General features: G+C 44.6%; 1 protein-coding gene across 2 annotated transcripts in view; it reads right to left on the bottom strand.

Annotated features, from left to right (window-relative positions):
- The window catches only part of OSBPL5 (oxysterol binding protein like 5), a 147,967-nt gene extending 133,332 nt beyond the window's left edge, over positions 1–14,635 (bottom strand). Inside the window, exon 1 of one of the 2 annotated variants that reach the window (XM_082193151.1) lies at positions 14,100–14,635. In XM_082193151.1, the coding sequence (XP_082049277.1) occupies positions 14,100–14,126 (27 nt within the window). In that variant the 5' untranslated portion in view covers positions 14,127–14,635. Of the gene's footprint in view, positions 1–13,986 lie in introns of both variants that reach the window. The other variant, XM_082193152.1, reaches the window with a different exon arrangement.
- Positions 14,636–19,752: the final 5,117 nt, after the last annotated feature.

The following is a 19,752-nucleotide window of genomic DNA, read 5'->3' as shown; positions in this document are numbered from 1 at the left end:
TCAGTGGGACTTACTTTCAAGTAAGCAAGCTGCAAGATGTTCCGATACAGTTCACCTTTTTATCAGTGGCACACTGCACCACTGTCTTATGGCATCCGTTTGCTGCACACTATTCTCTAACACGGACGTCATCAACAGTGATGGCATGAAACCATTTCTTCCTCCTCAGAAGCTTATTGTGCCAAAACTAACAACTCTAACTCATAAGAGCCTTTTAAGACCATGCTGAGATACAAGATCAATTACCAACCGTCTTCCAAGACTTACTTTGTAGTGGAAAATAGCAAGACCTTAGAACACCTGGCTTGTCTTAACAGCAGGGCAAGGCAAAGCAAACAGAGCAGGGGTAGAGGCCAGAAGAGGCTCCATACATTTAAAGTACAATTCTCCACTCCCTCCCCACACCAAAGACTCATGGGGAACTGTGGTTTGTTAAGGGTGCTGGGAAATGTAGCTCCATCAGGGCAAACTAAAGTTCCCAGGATTTTTTGGTTGGGAGGGGAATGTGGTTTAAATGGTCTCTAAGCAACAAGACTCTCCATTTTTTTCAGACTAAAGGTGTGTGCCAGTCCAACCCAGAAGCATTTGCAGGTGGCCGGAGTGTATTATTTGACCCACTCAGGAATATTTAGTGTCACAAGGCTTCCTGTTAACTTTCCAGAGCCAAAAGAGAGAGCTCTGAATCATGAATAATGGCCTACGGCAAGGATGTCCAACAGGTAGATTGTGATCTACTGGTAGATTGTGGGGTGTCTATGGTAGATCGTGGGGCCCCCCAACCTAAAAAAAAGTTCAACAACTTTGGTAGATCACTGCTAGTTTGTTTATAGTGGGAGTAGATCTCAGTCTCTTGAAAGCTGGAAATGCCTGGAGTCATCCACACAAGGCATATGGGAAATGCTGGTATTGTAATAATTGTGTGAACTAAAACACAAAAGCACCAGAGGTGAAATCCACATGCAATTTCTGACCCCAAATCCCTCCCCTCTGAATGCCAGATGTGTGCGGTGGTGTGTGCTGTGGTTGCACAGTAATAAGGCGGAAACTCTCTTCACGTGAATAGAGGCAAACTCTTATTTGTGTAACCCAAAACTGGTTCTGGAGCTAAATCCTGGATCAAGGCAAGACAACTGTTATTGTTCTTATTTGGTGGTCCAAAGAGAATTCATTAACTTCCATTTGTCCAGTCTTTAGGCACATGAAATGGGTGGCGGTTGCATATGTTATGATAGTCGTTATGTACAAAACATTGGATAAAGAGTGCAGAACAGAGTTGGGACAAACAAGGAATAAAGTCTCTTAAAATGTAGCTGTGACAGTTACTGGTAAAGTGTAGTTATAATTATTGGTAGCAGCATACCACTGAAGCCTTCGTGTTATATTATGCACCAGATGATCAGTGTCCCCTGTTATTAAAACTTGGCTGAGGCCTTGAAGAAGTGCTTTTTGTTTGTAAATTAGCTAAGTATGTATTAGAGAGTTATTCAAAAGCCCCATTGTAAGCCAACAGCTCCTGTACACAATTAGCATTTTAATGAAGCTGCTTCACCTGTACTCTGTTGGTAGGTTTTATGCTCTTTGAACAAACCTTTAAGGTTGCTCTTAGTACATTTACGATGCCATGTTAATTTTAACTCTACATCTGCATCAGATTCCCCCATCCCAAAACACCAAGACAAACCGGAACAACTTGTATAAGCTCCCCAGTAAGTGTGTTTAGGACTGGAATAATTACCGTATTTTTCGTCCCATAGGACGCTCCGTCCCATAGGACGCACCTAGTTTTTTTGGGGGGGAAATAAAGGGGGGGGAAATTCCCTTTATTCCCCCCCCAAAAAAAGCACGTCGGGGAAACAGAACCAGGTCGAGGAACAGCGGGATGGCGGCGCTGCATCTCCCTGCTGTCCCCCGAGCTTGTGGGGCTGGCTGATGTCTGCCCCGCGTGAGGGGCGCTCTGCATCAGGGCGCCCCCCCTGCGGGGCGGCAGGCTGCTATCCGCAGCGTGGGGAGCCCTGCGGGGAACTCCTGCAAGGCTCCCCACGCTGCGGATGTCTGCCTGGCGAGGGGGGCGCTTTGCTTCAGGGCGCCCCGCCCGCCGAGCGGCAGGCTGCTATCCACAGCGTAGACATCCCTGCCGGACCTCCCGTAGGGCTGCCTAGGCTGCGGATGTGTTCCTGAAGCCTGTAGAGCGAGAGGGGTCGGTGCACACCGACCCCTCTCGCTCTCCAAGCTTCAGCAAAAGCCTGCATTCGCCCCATAGGACACACCCAGATTTCCCCTTCATTTTTGGAGGGGGAAAAGTGCGTCTTATAGGGTGAAAAATACGGTAATCAAGCTCCACAATTTCAAGCACAAATGAATTGCACAATACAGAAGATTCTGGTAAAACTTTTGTCCGCCTCTGGAAATCAAAGTACTGTAGAAGAGCCATGGTTGCAAATGGCAGATAACAAGCAGCTTAGGCTTAGGTTCCTCTACCCTTTGGGATAGTTATTCTTCGGCAATGCGTGTGAAACAATGAGGTCTGGGCTGAGCAACTCCAGGTTGATTTATTATTTTTACCCCGATTTAAAAATAGCACCAGGGCCAAGCCAAACAAGACTAATTTTAGCACACAAGGCTAATTTTAGAACCAGCCAGGTAGCAACCATGTGAATTATTCTCCCATTCAAGCCACAACAGAAACTCAACATATGTATAGTATTCCACTTATTTTAACAGGCTTTAAGCTTGTTTCGTGGGAATACTCAACTGTACCCAGCATCTTTGGCAAAAGAGCCTGGTCTCAAACTATCACTTCTGCTGCTGTTAGCTTCAGGCAGACCTGCTGCATGCTGTAGAATACAGATGCATTCGTTAGACTTTCAAGACTTTTCCCACCAAGGAAGTATAGAAGACAAGTTTTACCAGCTGAGCGAGTTCCAGGCTGCACTCAAAAAGATGAACAGCCTGGAACTGGAGATAATAATACTGGTCCTTACGCCTCATTTGGCCATTTTAAAGACTAATTGTTTCAATAAGTAGTCTGTACAGTGCTTTGAAAATGTATGTATAATTAGCTAACAGCTGTGTTATTTCACTGAAGTCCATAGTTTGCTAGACAGTTAAAATGAATTAGTAGCATCCCATTCCAGAGAACATTTTAACCACAACTTAAGTCATCGGGAAGATTTCCAGTAAGGGCAATGAAAACTAGACAGCAGTTCAAATGAGGCTGAAATTACGCTGGACTTCAATTTTCTTCCCTGTAAATTAGTGGCTTGATGATTAAAACAATGAAGGTGTACCTAGGGTTTCTTTTAAAGCAGAAGTTAAAAGGCTTAGGTGGGTAAAAAGATCTTCACCTGGTGCTGAAAAGGGCATAAAGAAGGCACCAGTCAAGTCTCTTTTTGGGAGGCGGTTCCATAATTGGGGTACTACCACTGAAAAGGCCCTGTCCTTTGTAGCCAACTGCCTCCCACCACTTGGTGGTAGTATATGAAGCAAGGCATCTTAAGATGATCCTACCCATGTGACCCCAAACCATAACTGCCTTGGAGCCAAACAGTTTTCTCCCAGAACCACCTTCTGGAAACGGCCACCCAAGTAGCCCTGAAATTTTAATCAGTGTGTAATACAATCTTGCATGGTATTAACAAGGAATGTTGTTTTTCGAATACTGCTTGAGAAATTAAAGTGGGAAGCCTTGCATCGGACTGAACATCCATCCAACATGCTGTTACAACAGTATCGAATCAAATGCCTTTGGAAAGTCAACAAGTGGGGCATGAGGGCAGTAGCTGTCTCCCACTGTTGTTCCAGTGGTGCAAATGGGACCTGCAACAAAAAGTGTGGACTCCTGTTCTCTCTCTCTTTATACAAGCTTCATAAACCTGGGAGTTCCTCTGAGCCTGCTGATGCTTCCCTCCTTTGGATGGATGGAGCCACTGTGGCTGTGTAAGCAATGACACTCACCTCTGAACACTGGAAATAGGGGAAATGATTTGTCTGTGCCACTGTCACATCCCTCCATCCCTTTATATTTCAACTTTGATTTATCTACTTCACAATTAGAACTGAAACTGCCTAGCTAGCACTGTTATCTTATACCTGGAGATCACAGAGGTTACAAGAACAGTCATTAAATTCAGATCTTCAGTTTTATTAGTTTTTATCCTCCCCAGGCCACCAGGACAGGAAAGGGAATGAATCTCAAGATAAATCAAAAGAGCTCAGATATGCTCTCCAAAAGCAAAACATTTATATCAACTTCCGAATCAGCAGAAGTGCCCTATATTCTAAAAACAAACACTTTTAGCATAGTGCTTGTAAATGCATGCACATTTCCCACATATCTAAGAGTCTAATAGCTTTCAACTCTTCTGTTTAGGAATGATGAGTTCCAGATATACACAGATCATAATGCAGCAGGGACAAGACGGATTTGAAAGCTTTTTATTTATGTCACCAGGAGAGGCTGGGAAAAGCAGCCGAGAATTTGACTTCCAATCCCCTTGGGGTGGCGAGAGGTTTGGGGTTGCTTTTTGCAAACCTGCTGCGGTTGGCAAACTGCCTTGGCAACAGTATATTTCAGAATTTAGTACTGGTAACTCATAAATGAATGCCAGAAGTGGCAGGTGCAGAATCCCAACCCTCCAGATGCAAAAAGGGGGGAACGGGGAATGGGGTAATTTAAAATAAAACAGTATGGAAAAACTACACAGAACTGTCAAGGAATGATTTAAGAAACAAAAGAAAGCATAAGTGGAACAACATACTGATACATTTCATCAAGCAATCTGCTTTCAGTATATTTGGCTAGATTTCAGAACCAATTAACACCAATATGGAATCCTCAGCTGGCTAACACAGAGCTTCTCCTTGTTGCATTTCCCCCTTAAAGGCGCCTTAACAGCAATCTCTAAAGTGTTGTGGGGAATGTTTCATTCCCCTGTGGAGTTACACATCTACACAACAGCGTCTTGTGGGATATTCCCCCCCCATTCCAATATTATACGCAATATCAATCTTGGTGGAAATTCAATTACCCCCAAAGAGTATCCAGAACAGAAGACATTCCACTGGCCCTTCAATCACACACTGGACCAACGGGCTGTTCCTGCTTGCCTTGAATGCATCAAGTAGCCAAATGGCAATGAAGGGTTGTAGCCAATGTCAGTTCTTCTCAGAGTAGGCCCACTGAAATTAATGGACCTTAGTTACTCATGTTCATTAATTTCAGTGATTCTACTCTAAGCAAGACTAGCAGTGGATACAAAGAGCTCTACAAGAGGTGATGCCATTGTGGCTTTGAAAGGTTCACAGTGAAATGGGAGACATTTTCATTCATATTGCCAATCCTACTGAAAACTCAAATGAGAAAAGTTTAAGGAAAATGTTTTATGATGAAGCTGAAGACAACGAAACTGCATTCTTAGAAGGATACTGATGAGGTGGAGAAAGACAACAGTATCCAAAAATCACTGGATATGCACTCAGAAGACTGCTTCTATTGCCTTTGAAGGTGAACTGCAACACTTCCTGTATTTTGTCAGGTACCATGTCTCCAAATGTAGAAGCAATTCTTAAAATGTTGTTAGTATTACTCACATCAAACGCAGCTGGTGAAAAATCATTAAAAGAGTAAAAAATGACATGTGTTCTACTAGATATCAAGCATATTTAACAAGTTCAGCAACTTTAACAATCAGAAGTTCCGCACTGCGAGATGTAAACTATTGATGTCTTTGTAGGAAAGAAATGTTGATTTTTAAAAATAATAATCTTTGAATGTTTATTCATTTTGTTCCTTTAAATAAAGGTCATATTTCGGATGACGCGAAGTGCTTTCTTTTTAACTCTCTATATAAGAATATCATTAACTGGAAAAAGTAGTACTGTTTAATAGTAAGGAAAGATATCCCTTGTTATCAACAAACTCTTTCTTAAGTAGTTAGCTCTGCCATAATTTTGGGCATAGTCATGTTTGTTGATTTATTTAGGTAAATGAACAGGGTCCCCGCAAAGGGTTGTGTTGTTGTTGTTGTTGTTTAGTCGTTTAGTCGTGTCCGACTCTTCGTGACCCCATGGACCAGAGCACGCCAGGCACTTCTGTCCTCCACTGCCTCCCGCAGTTTGATCAAACTCATGCTAGTAGCTTCAAGAACACCATCCAACCATCTCATTCTCTGTCGTCCCCTTCTCCTTGTGCCCTCCATCTTTCCCAACATCAGGGTCTTTTCCAGGGAGTCTTCTCTTCTCATGAGGTGGCCAAAGTATTGGAGCCTCAGCTTCACAATCTGTCCTTCCAGTGAGCACTCAGGGCTGATTTCCTTCAGAATGGAGAGGTTTGATCTTCTTGCAGTCCATGGGACTCTCAAGAGTCTCCTCCAGCACCATAATTCAAAAGCATCAATTCTTTGGCGATCAGCCTTCTAAGGGTTGTGTACAGAGCCCTAAAAACAGAAATTCACCCTGGTAACCACCATTACCCTTTCAGTGGTGGCAGTGCTTTTATATCCAGGTCCTATTTATGAGTTTTTCATGGGTATCCAGCTGTCCCCTGTGAGAACAGGATGCTGGGCTCTTCAGTGAAGATCCTCCACAGTGTAAGTTTTGAAAAACAACGAATACTGCAATTTATTTTTATTATTTGGTTAGGCATCTGAGTTGAAGGAGAAATCAGAGCAGGTCTCTCTTAAGTATATGCTTGTAATTATTCTATTTGCATATGCTCTGCTTTGCGGTCTACTAGCCATTCTAAGATGGAAGATCAGAAGCAAAGGAAGAAAGGGTTAGAATCAGGCAACTCAGTGTCTTGACCCTTGAGCTGCCTCAGCTTCCTCTCATATTTGGCCAGAGAAGCTGCCAATTCTAAGAAGCTGCAGACTCTATTAACAAAAGACAAGAGTTCCACAGGTCTGCACAAGAATACTCTTAAAAATGCATTCCCCCACCAAACACTTTAACCCAGATGAACATTTTAAGAAATGGCCCAGGGCTGGTGTTGGTGCAAATAGGCATATAAATCCCTATTAACATGGAATCAAATGATGGGATTTTGAAGGGAGGGGGAGGATTTCCCAATCCTTGGTTGACAAACCTATTGTACAAGGAGTGTTCAAGCCATGAATTTGGTACTTTTCAGCTGACACAATGCGACGCTGCTCATTCATACTCTTATCACGAGAGCCTGGGAGCTGTTTGCTCAGTCAAATGTCCTTTCCTGACTCCCAGACAGAAATGGCTCAGCAACTTCCATTTCTGACAACTTGTAGCTGGGTCAATACTGCTGGAGATGTAACTGTAGCACTGTATGATCTCCAATGACAAATTAATGATAATAATGATAATGATAATAATGTCTGCATCACTAAAGCTTTTGTGACCTACCAAGGAAAACACTGATTTATGTTTTGGATTTAGATTCTACTGTCTGCCAACATTTCAGTGTTTTTACATAAGTAAGAGTTGTGTGACACATGGAAATACTTATGCATGGAGGCAGTAAATCAGAGGTCACCAACATGGTGCCCACCAGCACCTCCTATGGTGCCTGTGAAAGGTCTCAAGAAATATCCGATCAAAACTCCACAGTGCCTCAGAGACTGCTTGGTCTTCCAGCTCAGTACCTGTTTGAATTGGCTTAACCTCGCCTGCAATGAATACCCCCTTCCAAACAATTCCCACATGTCACTGAAGGCCAGAACTAAATACCCTTCCACCCTTCCGTTCTGAACCCAAGAGAGGTGCAAAGAGTTTCTCTCTCTCAGCAAGCATGGAGGTGGCTGGTGGAGGTTTCTTTTCCTTTTCTTCATTGGGAGCCTCAAAGGCTGAAAAGCTGCAAAAAGCAATGCACAAAAGATGAAACGCCTGAAAAGATGCAATGGCAACACCTAGTCTCCCCCAAGCGTCATTGTTCCATATTCTCTTCCTTGGAAGATTAACACCTACCTCCAAAAATTAAAAATAACACTATCTGACAGCTCCCATGAAGTTAGCCATCATTTTGTGTCACAGTGTAAATGTGGAGCAGGACTCACACCGTGTGGATTCCCTTTAAGAGCAGCTTAGCAAAGAGCACGGACATTCCTCTCATGAAAGGAAAATCTATTCTCTGCACAGCTGTGCCAGCCGCTTATCAAAATCAACCTGCTGGCCCACTATTAATTCCAGCAGCCTGTTCCAATGGCACTTCCAGGGAAGTGGTGCGACATCACCCAGCACCCTCAGTGAGTCATACATCTGATAAGGGTCACATCACACTTCCTCCCTTGTGATTAAATCAACAACAACACCACAAAGTAACCAGACAGGATATGGAGCTCAGGGGTAGCTGAGCGGGCAGTTTTCAAGACGCAGAGAAAGGGCTGGTTTTCTCCTGCCACGTTGTCCGGGGTGATGAATAGCCTCCAGCTCCATGAGGCTTCTAATCTCTAGTGAAGGAAATGTGCAACTGTTTACCACACCTCTGCAGAGTCCAGGAGTCTGCAGCATCATATTCAGAGATAACGGCAAATGAACTGCACTGACATGATATTAAATCCATGAATCAACCACCCCTTTCCTCGTGACCTCAAAGCAACGAGAGAGAAAGGAGCCCTGGCGTAAATGAATACGATATGAAGATAGGCATTTGTTATCAGCATTGGGATGGCATCGGTGCTGAGGGCAGATAAGCAAATGGCAACTTTCATGCACCACCGAGGCCATCTATCAGGAGGCAGAGTGAGGCGATAAGACAGATGCTTCGTGGGTGGGTGGGGAACAGACCATGGCAGTGAGGTATTGGAGAACAGAGCTGGGTGAGATATGTGGTCTGCCATACATTACTTAAGTCACGTGTGTGGGGAAACTTTGGCCCTCCAGATGTTGCCAAACAACAAGTCCCATCATCCCTGGCCACTATCCATGCTTGCAGGGGCATTGTAGAGGCATGATGGGCATTGTAGTTCAACAACGGGGTGGGGGTGGGAACAAAGGTTCCCCTCTCCTGTCATAAGCTAGTCTGCTCCCCTCAAGTTGGATGGAGGACGGTATGCCATCACCAGTGTTGAAGCAAATTAAACTCTCAGTCTAGTTGGCTTCTGTTTGTGGAAGAGGGGAGGGTGACACCTGGTCCTTTGCCTCAGGTAGCAAAATACCTTGGACCAGCCTTGTCATCTGTCCACAAGGAGTGAGAGCCAAACAGTGTTGAGATTAAGATGCCTGCTGCTCATATGGTCTCTCAGAGTTAATATACAAATACAGAAAATGGATTTATCAATCCATCCCAAGCTTTTTCACCCCTCTGCACTAACTGCTATAATAAAGCCAACAAAACAAATAAGTCAATGATACATAAATATTCACACACATGTTGCAATAAATTACAAATGGGGGAACATAAAAGCAGAAGGGCATAATAAACCCATTGAGATTAATGCTATCATTTTTTCCTAGCAGCATAGCCATGTAAAACCAGAGCGGCTTTGCCATTCTTAAAGGAATAGGCTTTTTGGGGGTGGGGAATCACACCCCAGCACTGCTGAGGATCAAGCACAGAGCCCCACCTAACAATTTCTCCTGCTGACAATTTGGGTTTCCTCTCTCACAGCAAGGCAGGAAACAGCTCATTTGATTCCTAGTGCAAAAAACAAACAAACCCATATTTCACCTGTGCCAACATGCCTTTTGTTAGTTCATGTTGGATAAGTACATTAATCTTGGTTCTTTGAATGGTTCGACACATGGTCATCTTTTTAAAAATGACTGCAGTCTGACACATGGATGCATGAATGTATCCAACAAAAGCGGGCTAGAAGAGTAATAGGAAATAGCTGCAGGAAATAGCTGGGTAGGTCTACTCCAGCAATCCCCCCTCACCAGTCTAAAAAGCAAATATGTGGTCTTCAGGGATATGAATGGAAAATAATCACTTTCAAGGGCACATATTGCAGCCATGACACCAGGTCATATACACACCTAAGAAACCTGCAGAATCTTCATCCAGGTGAAGGCAAGTCAGAACTTGGCTTATTATATGAACACAAAGCAGTTAATAAGCAAGGAAAAGCCACCTAGATAACATTATTGATCTTGGCTTCCATGCAGGTCCCTGTTGTAAGAGATTTAGTAATCTTAGATAAGACAAAGTGCCTCTGAACACCCAGAACTTTGAAGATGTTGCACCACCCACTGAACCCTTCACTTCCTTTAGCAATTCTGATAAGAAAGGAAAACCTTGTCCATTGAAGAGGTCAGCTGCTTTCAGTCAAGAGCAAACCAAAGAAGTGTGAAATGTTGACACAAGCTCATGTCTAGCTAGTCTAATGCAACACAAGTAATCTGAGGTCTCAGAGTACTCCACAGGAAAACTCTCTTTCTGACAACCAGCAGTTTCAGCACTCACTTTCCTCCAAGCTGTTAATTAAATAAGTGACTTAGTAATTCACGGTTGGGAAAATCCTCTTATTTCAGCCTTTCACTTGAACAGTCAAGTATCAGTGCAATATCAAACAGGTTGGTCAGCTTTTTACAAATATGCACAGAGCATGAAGAATTTAATCTGCTACAATGAAAGACAGAAATGGTTTAAGGCAAAGGCTCAGAGAGATTATTTGCTCCTGCCCCCATCAATGATGCTCTGGAACTGAAAATATTATTGTGCCAATTTTGTATGCCTGGTCCTGGAAGAAAGGAAGCAGGCAGCGTCACTGCAAAGGAAAAATGTGGGATTCAGTGCTGCCAAACATCTGCAATCTTATTTTGAGTCCCATGATTATAGGAGTCTTGGAGGCTGTTACCCTCCAATAAAATCAGAGATGTGTAGTTAGCAACTTATATTTTATTGGGTCAACTTCCAAGAAGTTGTGCATTCCCATCAACTGAATACACTGGACAAGCAAGAGAGAGAGAGAAAGATTCCCTTGCTTTATCTCCCCATCTTTCTTAACTTTAAAACAAATGCAATTTTTTTGGAGGCCTCATGTATATTGTTGCAAACTGCTATGGAGGCTCTTTAGAAGCCAAAAAAGGCAAGACAGAAATGTTTCTATCCCTAATTAACTTCTCTGTGTTTGTAGTATTGTGGATCTATCACCCTCCTCTTCCATCTCTAAGCCTTAAAAAAAAACACAGGTGGTAAAAGTATTTGAAACTGTATTGTTAGGGCCTGTTACACGGCAAGTAATGAGGCAGTTCATGTACCAAGAACGACACCTTAGATATGCTGCCTGTAGGGTTGTCATCCCTTTGCTTGCTCATTTTCTTGGTTAATTTCAGATCACAGCAAAGCTGACTGTTAATTACAAACGCTGCTTATCTTCCTGAGGTGCCAATCACAGTCTGGTTCATACCCAAGGTGAAAGAGAAAGCACAACAAACGGCCAGCTATCCAGGAGCCTTTCCTTGACTCACTTTAATCCTGTAAATAAATCCAAGTCTGAGGTGGCTTGTTCTCTCTGAGAAGGGTGTGTGCGTGTCATGTTTTAATAATAATAATAATAATAATAATAATAATAATAATAATAATAATAATGTATTATTTATACCCCACCCATCTGGCTGGACTTCCCCAGCTTCCAACAAAATATTAAAATACAGTAATCCATCAAACATTAAAAGCTTCCCGAAACAGGGCTGCCTTCAGATGTCTTCTAAAAGTCTGGTAGTTGTTGTTCTCTTTGACATCCGGAGGGAGGGCGTTCCACAGGGCGGGTGCCACTACCAAGAAGGCCCTCTGCCTGGCTCCCTGTAACTTACTGCTGTCAACCAGCAGTCCAGACAAAGACTCAACAAGGCATCTTACCTTTCAAATGAATTCTGCTGAATTCAGGGAGTGATGCATGGTGGGCCACAAACAATCTTTGCCCAAGTTTATGCACACTGGTAATATATATATGAGCCCTGACCTAGACACCCGTCATCCATGTGGATGTCAGGCTCTCATCACAGATCTGGTCCAAAACTTTTCTTTCCATGCACCACCCTCAGAACACCGTTGCTCCTCTACTGCATTGCTATAGTTGACAAACATGCCGCTAGAGCAGTTGTTTCCAGTTCCTCATTTTTGGGGTACCCAATTCTGAACCCCTTCTGTACAGAAGATGGCAGAGCATGGAGAGCAGAAGGCCTTCCTTGAGCACTCCTCTCTTTCATAGGCAATTACTGAATTTGGCACGGTGCTTTAAGAGAAAATCAGCCAAGAGCATTTGAGAAAGTGTAACTGCATTGCCACCTTTGCTATACAAGAGAGGCGAAGAACCCTTTTTTCTATCACAGATCGTATTCCCTTGAGGAATCTGTCAGTGGTCACATGCTGGCAAGGGGCCAAGCCAAGTCAGAGCAAAACTGGGCAGGGACCCACCCTTCTCTCTCTCTAATTTCATAAGCTTTTTACTGGGAGGTATCCAAGTACCAAGGATGAGCAGTTTGTGAAGCATACAGTTGGATCCCCTCCCCCTGGTAAATGCCACAATGAAACTTGGTTCACCTGCCAGACTGCTTAAATCATGTCCTAAAAAAGCACAACTGCCAACAACCATTAGGTCTGGCTAAGTCTACCACTGGCTCGGTTATGAATCTTAATTGCTCAGTTGTTAGGCAAAGACCTGACTTCTTCTGACATTCCATCACTCCCCCGGTAAATCCCAAACTGTAACAAAATGCGCTTAAAAATAGCAACGTGCTCTGCCTATGTTGGCCCTGAACAGCCCACGTATAAAGCATTAGTAACATTTGGCCTCAGATCTGAAAGATGTTTTCATTATTTTCCTCGGGTTGCATTCCAAGATCTCCCAATTTATATTCACTCTGTATTTCAAGGCACTGAGGAGGTTTATTTTTACTGCACCATGACATGAAATAACTGGAGGGGAGGAAGGGGGAGAAACTTGTATTTTAAAAATAACCAAAAGCGTCACCACTTTCCAAAGACAGAGCCTAACAATACATGTAACAAATTCACTTTAAATACAAAGGTATTAGAACAACAAACAGGCCTCTCCGGCTGCTTTCTCAATATAAGCCACCACTGGACAAGAAAACTTCAAGAAAATCAAATTTGCTGTGACGGCACAGAAAACAAAAGAAGGATGCAAAGCATAGCAAAGAAAATTAAAACTAAATCCCTTGTTGCTGTGTAATTATGTTTTTTTTAAAAAAATATGCTAGCATTTAGTTTATTTTTAACCCACTGAATAAACTAATAGGCCTTATGTAGTTGAATTGCCTTCAGCATTTTACAAACTGTAATTCTGCAAGACCTCAGATACAATAAGTATCTGACAGATTTGCAAACATGCTGCTGAAGAACCTTTCAAACACAAACAAATAAACCTGTTATTGCCATTACCTTTAGCTACATAGGCAACTGACAAGGCTACTTGATGCAGGAATGGGCGTCGGGGATGCAGCATCTGAAAACCATGAGATTCCCTGCACTTTAAGAATGGGACTCTTCTTGTTCCATTCACTGAGGACAGAACACATGGTGGCTGCTACACAGCGTCTCCGGGTTCTTGCTTACATGGCCACCGTTGCCCTCTTAGGGATTTTTGTGAACGGAAACATTTTTGGTGCACTTTGTCTCCCCCACTTTATTTTTTAATCAAATCTCCTAAAATGATCTGAACATCCGTGTCCGTTTTCTAATTTGAGAGGACCTTTTAGTAAATCGCACTAATAACGGAGGAGGGGGGGGTTCGGGTCTCACCTCTTTAAAACGGGGAATCCCCGTATGTAACGCTAAATTACGGGCTGAAACCTTCGCTCCATTAAGGGCGATGTTGTTGTTTTTAGGAGGAAAATAAACCCATCCCTCATCTGTCGTCCCACGAGCGATGCAAAACGCCGGGTTGCGCCCGTCTCCCCACCACCCAGCCCAGCCATTGTGCGCCTGGAGAGGGCTCGATTCCTCCGCCTGGAGAGGCGGACGACGCGCCACCTCCCTCCCTCCCCCCCCCCATCCACACATTCGGGCGCGCACGTTGCTGGGCAAACCGAAAACATGTCGTCGTCCTGCCTTACCTCCTCCTCCGCGCGCAGACAGCAGCAGCCCGAGAGACCCCGCGCCCCAATTCCTGCCGGCGAGCCGAAGAGCAGCGCGCGCCCCGCGTCGCCCAGAAGCAGCTCGTCCTCACCATAGTCAGAAGTTCCCCGGGAAGCATCGCCCCGGCGCGCCGCTCATGGTCGCCTTCTTCCACAACGCGACCGCGTCCCCGAAGCTGCCGTGGGCTCGAGGCCGCCGCCGCCTCCTCCTCCTCCTCCTCCTCCCGCGCCGCCAAGTGTCACTTTCCCCAAACCGATGCCATGCGCCGCGTTGCCCGGGGAGGAGGTGGTGCCCCTGGCGCGCACCCGCCGCGCCCGCCTCTCTCTTGCTCCGCTGCTTTCTGGCGCCCTCGCAGCCAAGAGCCCTCGAGGGCCCGGAGCGAGGCAGGCAGCCTCGGCAAGCGTCCCTCCTGGGTCCCGGTTTCCAGGGCCGGCGGCGGCAGGCAGAGGCAGGCAACAAAGCAACAGTTCCGGGGAGGGCGGGGGGAGAAAGGAAAGCTTTGCCACTCCAAAGCAGGACCGCTGTTTCACCGAGTCTCTGCAGCAGGAAATGCCACAAGACTTATATCCAACCACATCAGGAAGAGAGAGAGAGAGAGACAGAGAGAGACACAGAGAGAAAGAGGGGTGGGGTGGCGTATAAAATCCGGGAAGGATTAATTCAGTTCGGGATCGGATTTGGTTTGTAGTTTGTGTGTGCGCGCGCTCGCGCGTGTTCGACGTCTTCCTGGTTTTGCTGGCTAATACAAGAGGCAACAGGGGAGAGCACAGTGCCAGAGTGAAGCTACGTTTAGCCGGGAGTAGCACAGAACGTCTCCATATACTGAAGGATTGGGATTATGATTATTGTTGTTATTATTACTACTACTACTACCAGAGATTGCCCCTCCCCCAGAATTTGTGGCTCTCTTTCTGTTTCTCTTTCAGATGCTTTCAACAGAGCAGAAAATAGGAGAGCAGACTTGGGCAGCCAAAGAGCCTGCTACCCCCTGCTGGACGGCCAGCGTCCAAATAAAGGTAAAGGTAAAGGTACCCCTGTCCGAACGGGCCAGTCTTGACAGACTCTGGGGTTTGTGCGCCCATCTCACATCTATAGGCCGGGGGCCAGCGCTGTCCGGAGACACTTCCGGGTCACGTGGCCAGCGTGACAAAGCTGCATCTGGCGAGCCAGCGCAGCACACGGAACGCCGTTTACCTTCCCGCTGGTAAGCGGTACCTATTTATCTACTTGCCCCCGGGGGTGCTTTCGAACTGCTAGGTTGGCAGGCGCTGGGACTGAGCAGCGGGAGCGCACCCCGCCGCGGGGATTCGAACCGCCGACCTTTCGATCGGCAAGCCCTAGGCGCTGAGGCTTTAACCCACAGCGCCACCCGCGTCCCATCAGCGTCCAAATACTGGCCTTCAATTAAAATGATGAAACCATGGAGGGGAAATGAAGGCGGCATAAGCAGAAAGCTCTAGGCACAAGGGGAAGCAGCAGGGGAGAGAATAATCCTGTTGATGGTGATATGTCACTGTCTTCTTCTTTTTAAGTGTTTTCAAAGGTGGCACAAGATGAAGCTGTTCTCAGATCTAGTCCTGGACAGTGCTTGGATGGAAAGTTCATTGAAGACCATATTTAATCCACTCTGAGCAACGTGCAAGAAGAGTGGGATAGAAATGCAACATATTGCATACGTGTGCAAATCCCTTTGCTAGATTTGTGTAGTTGTCACTTTTTTGTGTGTGTCACCTCATGGTTCTCTGGATGCCTTTAACAGCAGTTTAAAAGGAACAAACTAACCAACAGAGCTTTACAGAATTGATAGAATCATGATGCCCAGGTATAATTTCTCTGGGAAAAGGACATGTGTAATGAGCTTCCCCCAGTGAAAAGGTCCATCTGCTCTGAGAACCTGGAGGATGAGTTGGTGTCCAGATTAATTTTCCTTAGGCCCCTTTGTTTAAGCTGCATTATAGCTAGACATGGCTATATATACATGACAAATGTATATTAGTTATTTAAAAAGTGACAAATGCCTGCTTCCTGTTCTTGGGATCTGATGTCAGAACTTTAATGCACTCTGGAGACTAAAGGCATCACTCACACCTGTACTCACGTATTTTCTGTCACCTGCAAATCATAACAGCAGTGCTGGCATCCACTACGTGGACAGGGTGTGTGCATTGGCTTTGTGGCAGTCCACTAATCTGTGGGCTAAGATGCAAATCAATTGATCACAGTCATTTCTACTGTGCTCTATCTCTGGAATTGGCTCCGATTTAGCAACATCTTGTCTAGTGAAGCAACCAGGAGCAGGGTGGGCAGATAGATGGAATGGACTTTCCCTCTGCCCCAGGACCCATCACCAGTAGCAATAGTCAAGCAAGACCAAATAGTAAAGTTCTCTGCACAAAACCCGCTGGACGGATCTGCCTGAAATTTGGCAGACTTAATCTACTGTGGCAAACCTAGACAGCACCTTAAAAAGCAGCGACATCACCTTGCTGACAAAGGTCCGTATAGTTAAAGCTATGGTTTTCCCAGTAGTGATGTATGGAAGTGAGAGCTGGACCATAAAGAAGGCTGATCGCCGAAGAATTGATGCTTTTGAATTATGGTGCTGGAGGAGATTCTTGAGAGTTCCACGGACTGCAAGAAGATCAAACCTATCCATTCTGAAGGAAGTCAGCCCTGAGTGCTCACTGGAAGGACAGATCGTGAAGCTGAGGCTCCAATACTTTGGCCACCTCATGGAAAGAGAAGACTCCTTGGGAAAGATGGAGGGTACAAGGAGAAGGGGACAACAGAGGACGAGATGGTTGGACAGTGTTCTCGAAGCTACCAGCATGAGTTTGACCAAACTGTGGGAGGCAGTGAAAGACAGGAGTGCCTGGCATGCTCTGGTCCATGGGGTCACGAAGAGTCGGACACGACTAAACAACAACAATCTACTGTGGAGGGACTCATTTGCCTACAAATTTCATACACTTGTGCTAAAAGGAGAAAGAAGTTAAAGCTGTTTTTAGATCCCCCACTATAGGGAATGGGGATAAACAGAGCTTCAGATTTAACAGATCAGATTTGGACCTCAATAAAAAGTTACAATGAAATGACAAAGAACAGATCTGAAACAGATTAGGCTGCTTCCAAACGCCAGAGATAAAAATACAAGGTGAGTTTTGTGGCTGCTACAGACCCATAGCACTCTCTCTCTCTCTCACTCTCTCTCTCACTCTCTCTCTCACTCTCTCTCTCTCCCTCTCTGGGATTTTGTTCTCTTGGTGCTTGTCCCTCTCTCCTACACCCTGTCAGATAATATACGGTACTCTGTTGGCTGCACACCCTGCCTCCCCCTCTTCCCCTTGGTCTGTTGTTTTTTCTGTTGTTGCACCTCTTCTCATTGCTTCCATTCAACCCTGCAAGATCTGGAAATGAGGTTGCACAGAAATTCTCAGACCCAATCTATTTATTTACTTATGTATTTTCCCCATCCTTCAACTATAAAAGATTTCCTACAGCAGCTAACAATTAAAGCCATCAATGTAAAACCACATTCACCTCCCTAAAACAATTCAGCAACAGAACATTATATACCTGGTACCAAAAAGATAACAGAGGGGTGGCTGATGAGCCTCTCTGGGGAAGTAATTCCAACAAAGGGCCACTGCTACCAAAAGAGATCAAAGGACTTCAATACCACACTTGTATCAGTATAACTGACATGAAGAGATCTCTGCAACCACAACTCTATTGATTAAACAATCTATTGGTAGTCAGTTAATTAAAATACTTTGCCATAGGTTTCGCGGCTGTTCATGCAGTGAAAAGTATAATAGTTCAATAAATCAAGTGGATTACAAATACAACAGCCTTCCAGCCCCCCCATGCAATACAGTTCTTAATGGAACAAAACCTTGTATTTCTACCTTTAAATGTTTTCGGATGAACTTATTGGCTAAAACGCTTAAAGGCATCATTTAAGCAAAGTAGATGTTTTGTAAAAGGTACGGATACGCGCCTCTTCTGAGCTCACAAGCAAAGTGAAATCTGACCTTCCTTGTTGGTTTATTTTAGCTTTCAGAAAACATATAGTAGTATCTTGGTCTCTTAATTGCGAACTTGCTGCAGCTCTCAGGTGTCAAGGGAAGGAAGAAAAAAGCCACAAACAACCTTCCAGTGTCCCCAGAGAGAGCAGTTGACATAAGCCAGCTCCCTAAGGAGATGTAGCAGTTTTTGTCTGCTTAAGACAAAGGCAGCAGTTAAAAAGTATGGCTTAAAATAGGTCGTACAAGCCACACAGAATTGAACAAACAAGTAGAAGCCAAGGCTTCACACACACACCCCATATATTTAAAGCACAGGGCTTCCCCCACGGATTCCTGAGGACTGTAGTTTACCCCTCACAGTGTTAGGGTTCCTAGCACACTTGACAATGGTTCCCGGATTCTTTTGGGGAAGTGTATGGTCTGCACACAGCCTTACAAGGGATACAACATCAAAGAACAGCACAGCTGCCCATCTCCAATCTTGAAAATAAACAGTGCTTTTCTACCCAACTTCAGGTGTTATGTGCAAGTTTTTATTCAACATGCGGGAGTCAGTGATGACAAGTGTGCCGGCTCTGCCGCCATCACCATTTCTGCGATCTTCCAACTTATAGAAGAGGAAGGTCTTTAGTGGAGAACCTTTTATATCCATGACGGTTCACCACACCTTTTAGAACCTTCTAGAACACACAGGGAGCTGCCATGGATAGAAAAGACTCCTTTGCTGCAGAACTTTGCCTTCCTGAGTTGAACCAAAGGCGAACTGTTGTGGAAGCTTTGCTAATGCCATCTTGATAGTCAAGATAGCCTCAGAAGTAATTGGTAATTGTTGTAGTAATGAGCTCATATATGTTTACATCCACTTGCTTTGATAAAAGCTAATTGGCCTGCTTTGATGCTATCCTTATCTGTGGGTTTGGGGGTTGGGCTCTGAGCCCAGAAAAGGGAGCTAACTATCTGAGATTTGGGTATTTTCCACCAATGATGCCCTCATCTCCTCAGGTGGAGTGATGGAAAGTCCTGGCCAAACTGACATATGCTGCTTTGTGTATAAAGAATGTCTGCAAAGGCTAGGAGACCTGGCAGCTTGCTTTGCTGTAAGTTCACACCCATCTTTAATACAACACAAGAACTGATCGCTCTGCTGTGATGCAACAGACACAGGAAGAACCACCTTTGAAACTAACACAGGCCAGAAACAGACTGAGCCATCCATCCCTACTCGAGGGTGTCTTTCCCTAGATGATAAAGGTTCAACATGGTACACTTACCCCTAGTATTTGGTATCTTATTGCAATGAAACTAAGGTCTAATTACATTTGGCAGTACCTTTATACTGAATTACTAATCAAATTATGCCTTGTGTCCCTTCCTTTCCTAAATCTCCTGAATAGCAACACCCTTTATGCAGGTAGGCATATTCATTCTGATTTCCCATGCACGTCATAACTTTTTGATTTATGAACTTGGAACTGTCACCCAGGAGATGTGTGGCGTGCGTGGGTACACCCCCCCCCCCCGGTGAAAGAATGAGATAGTAGATGGTATGCCAATAGCACTATAATAACTATGAATCATACGATACAGGGTGGAAGTGCTTCCAAATCATTATTAGATATATTTGTTCATATATATATTACAACTTACTTTATTATTATTTAGGCACAAAGCCAAATCATCCATAGTAGAGTATGACACCTTTCGCATCTTTTATGC

This window comes from Podarcis vaucheri (assembly GCF_965113315.1).
Source record: "Podarcis vaucheri genome assembly, chromosome: 1".
Classification (NCBI taxonomy): Eukaryota; Metazoa; Chordata; class Lepidosauria; order Squamata; family Lacertidae; genus Podarcis; species Podarcis vaucheri.
The sequence above is the reverse complement of the archived record's forward strand: the minus strand, read 5'-3'. Positions and strand labels throughout refer to the sequence as shown.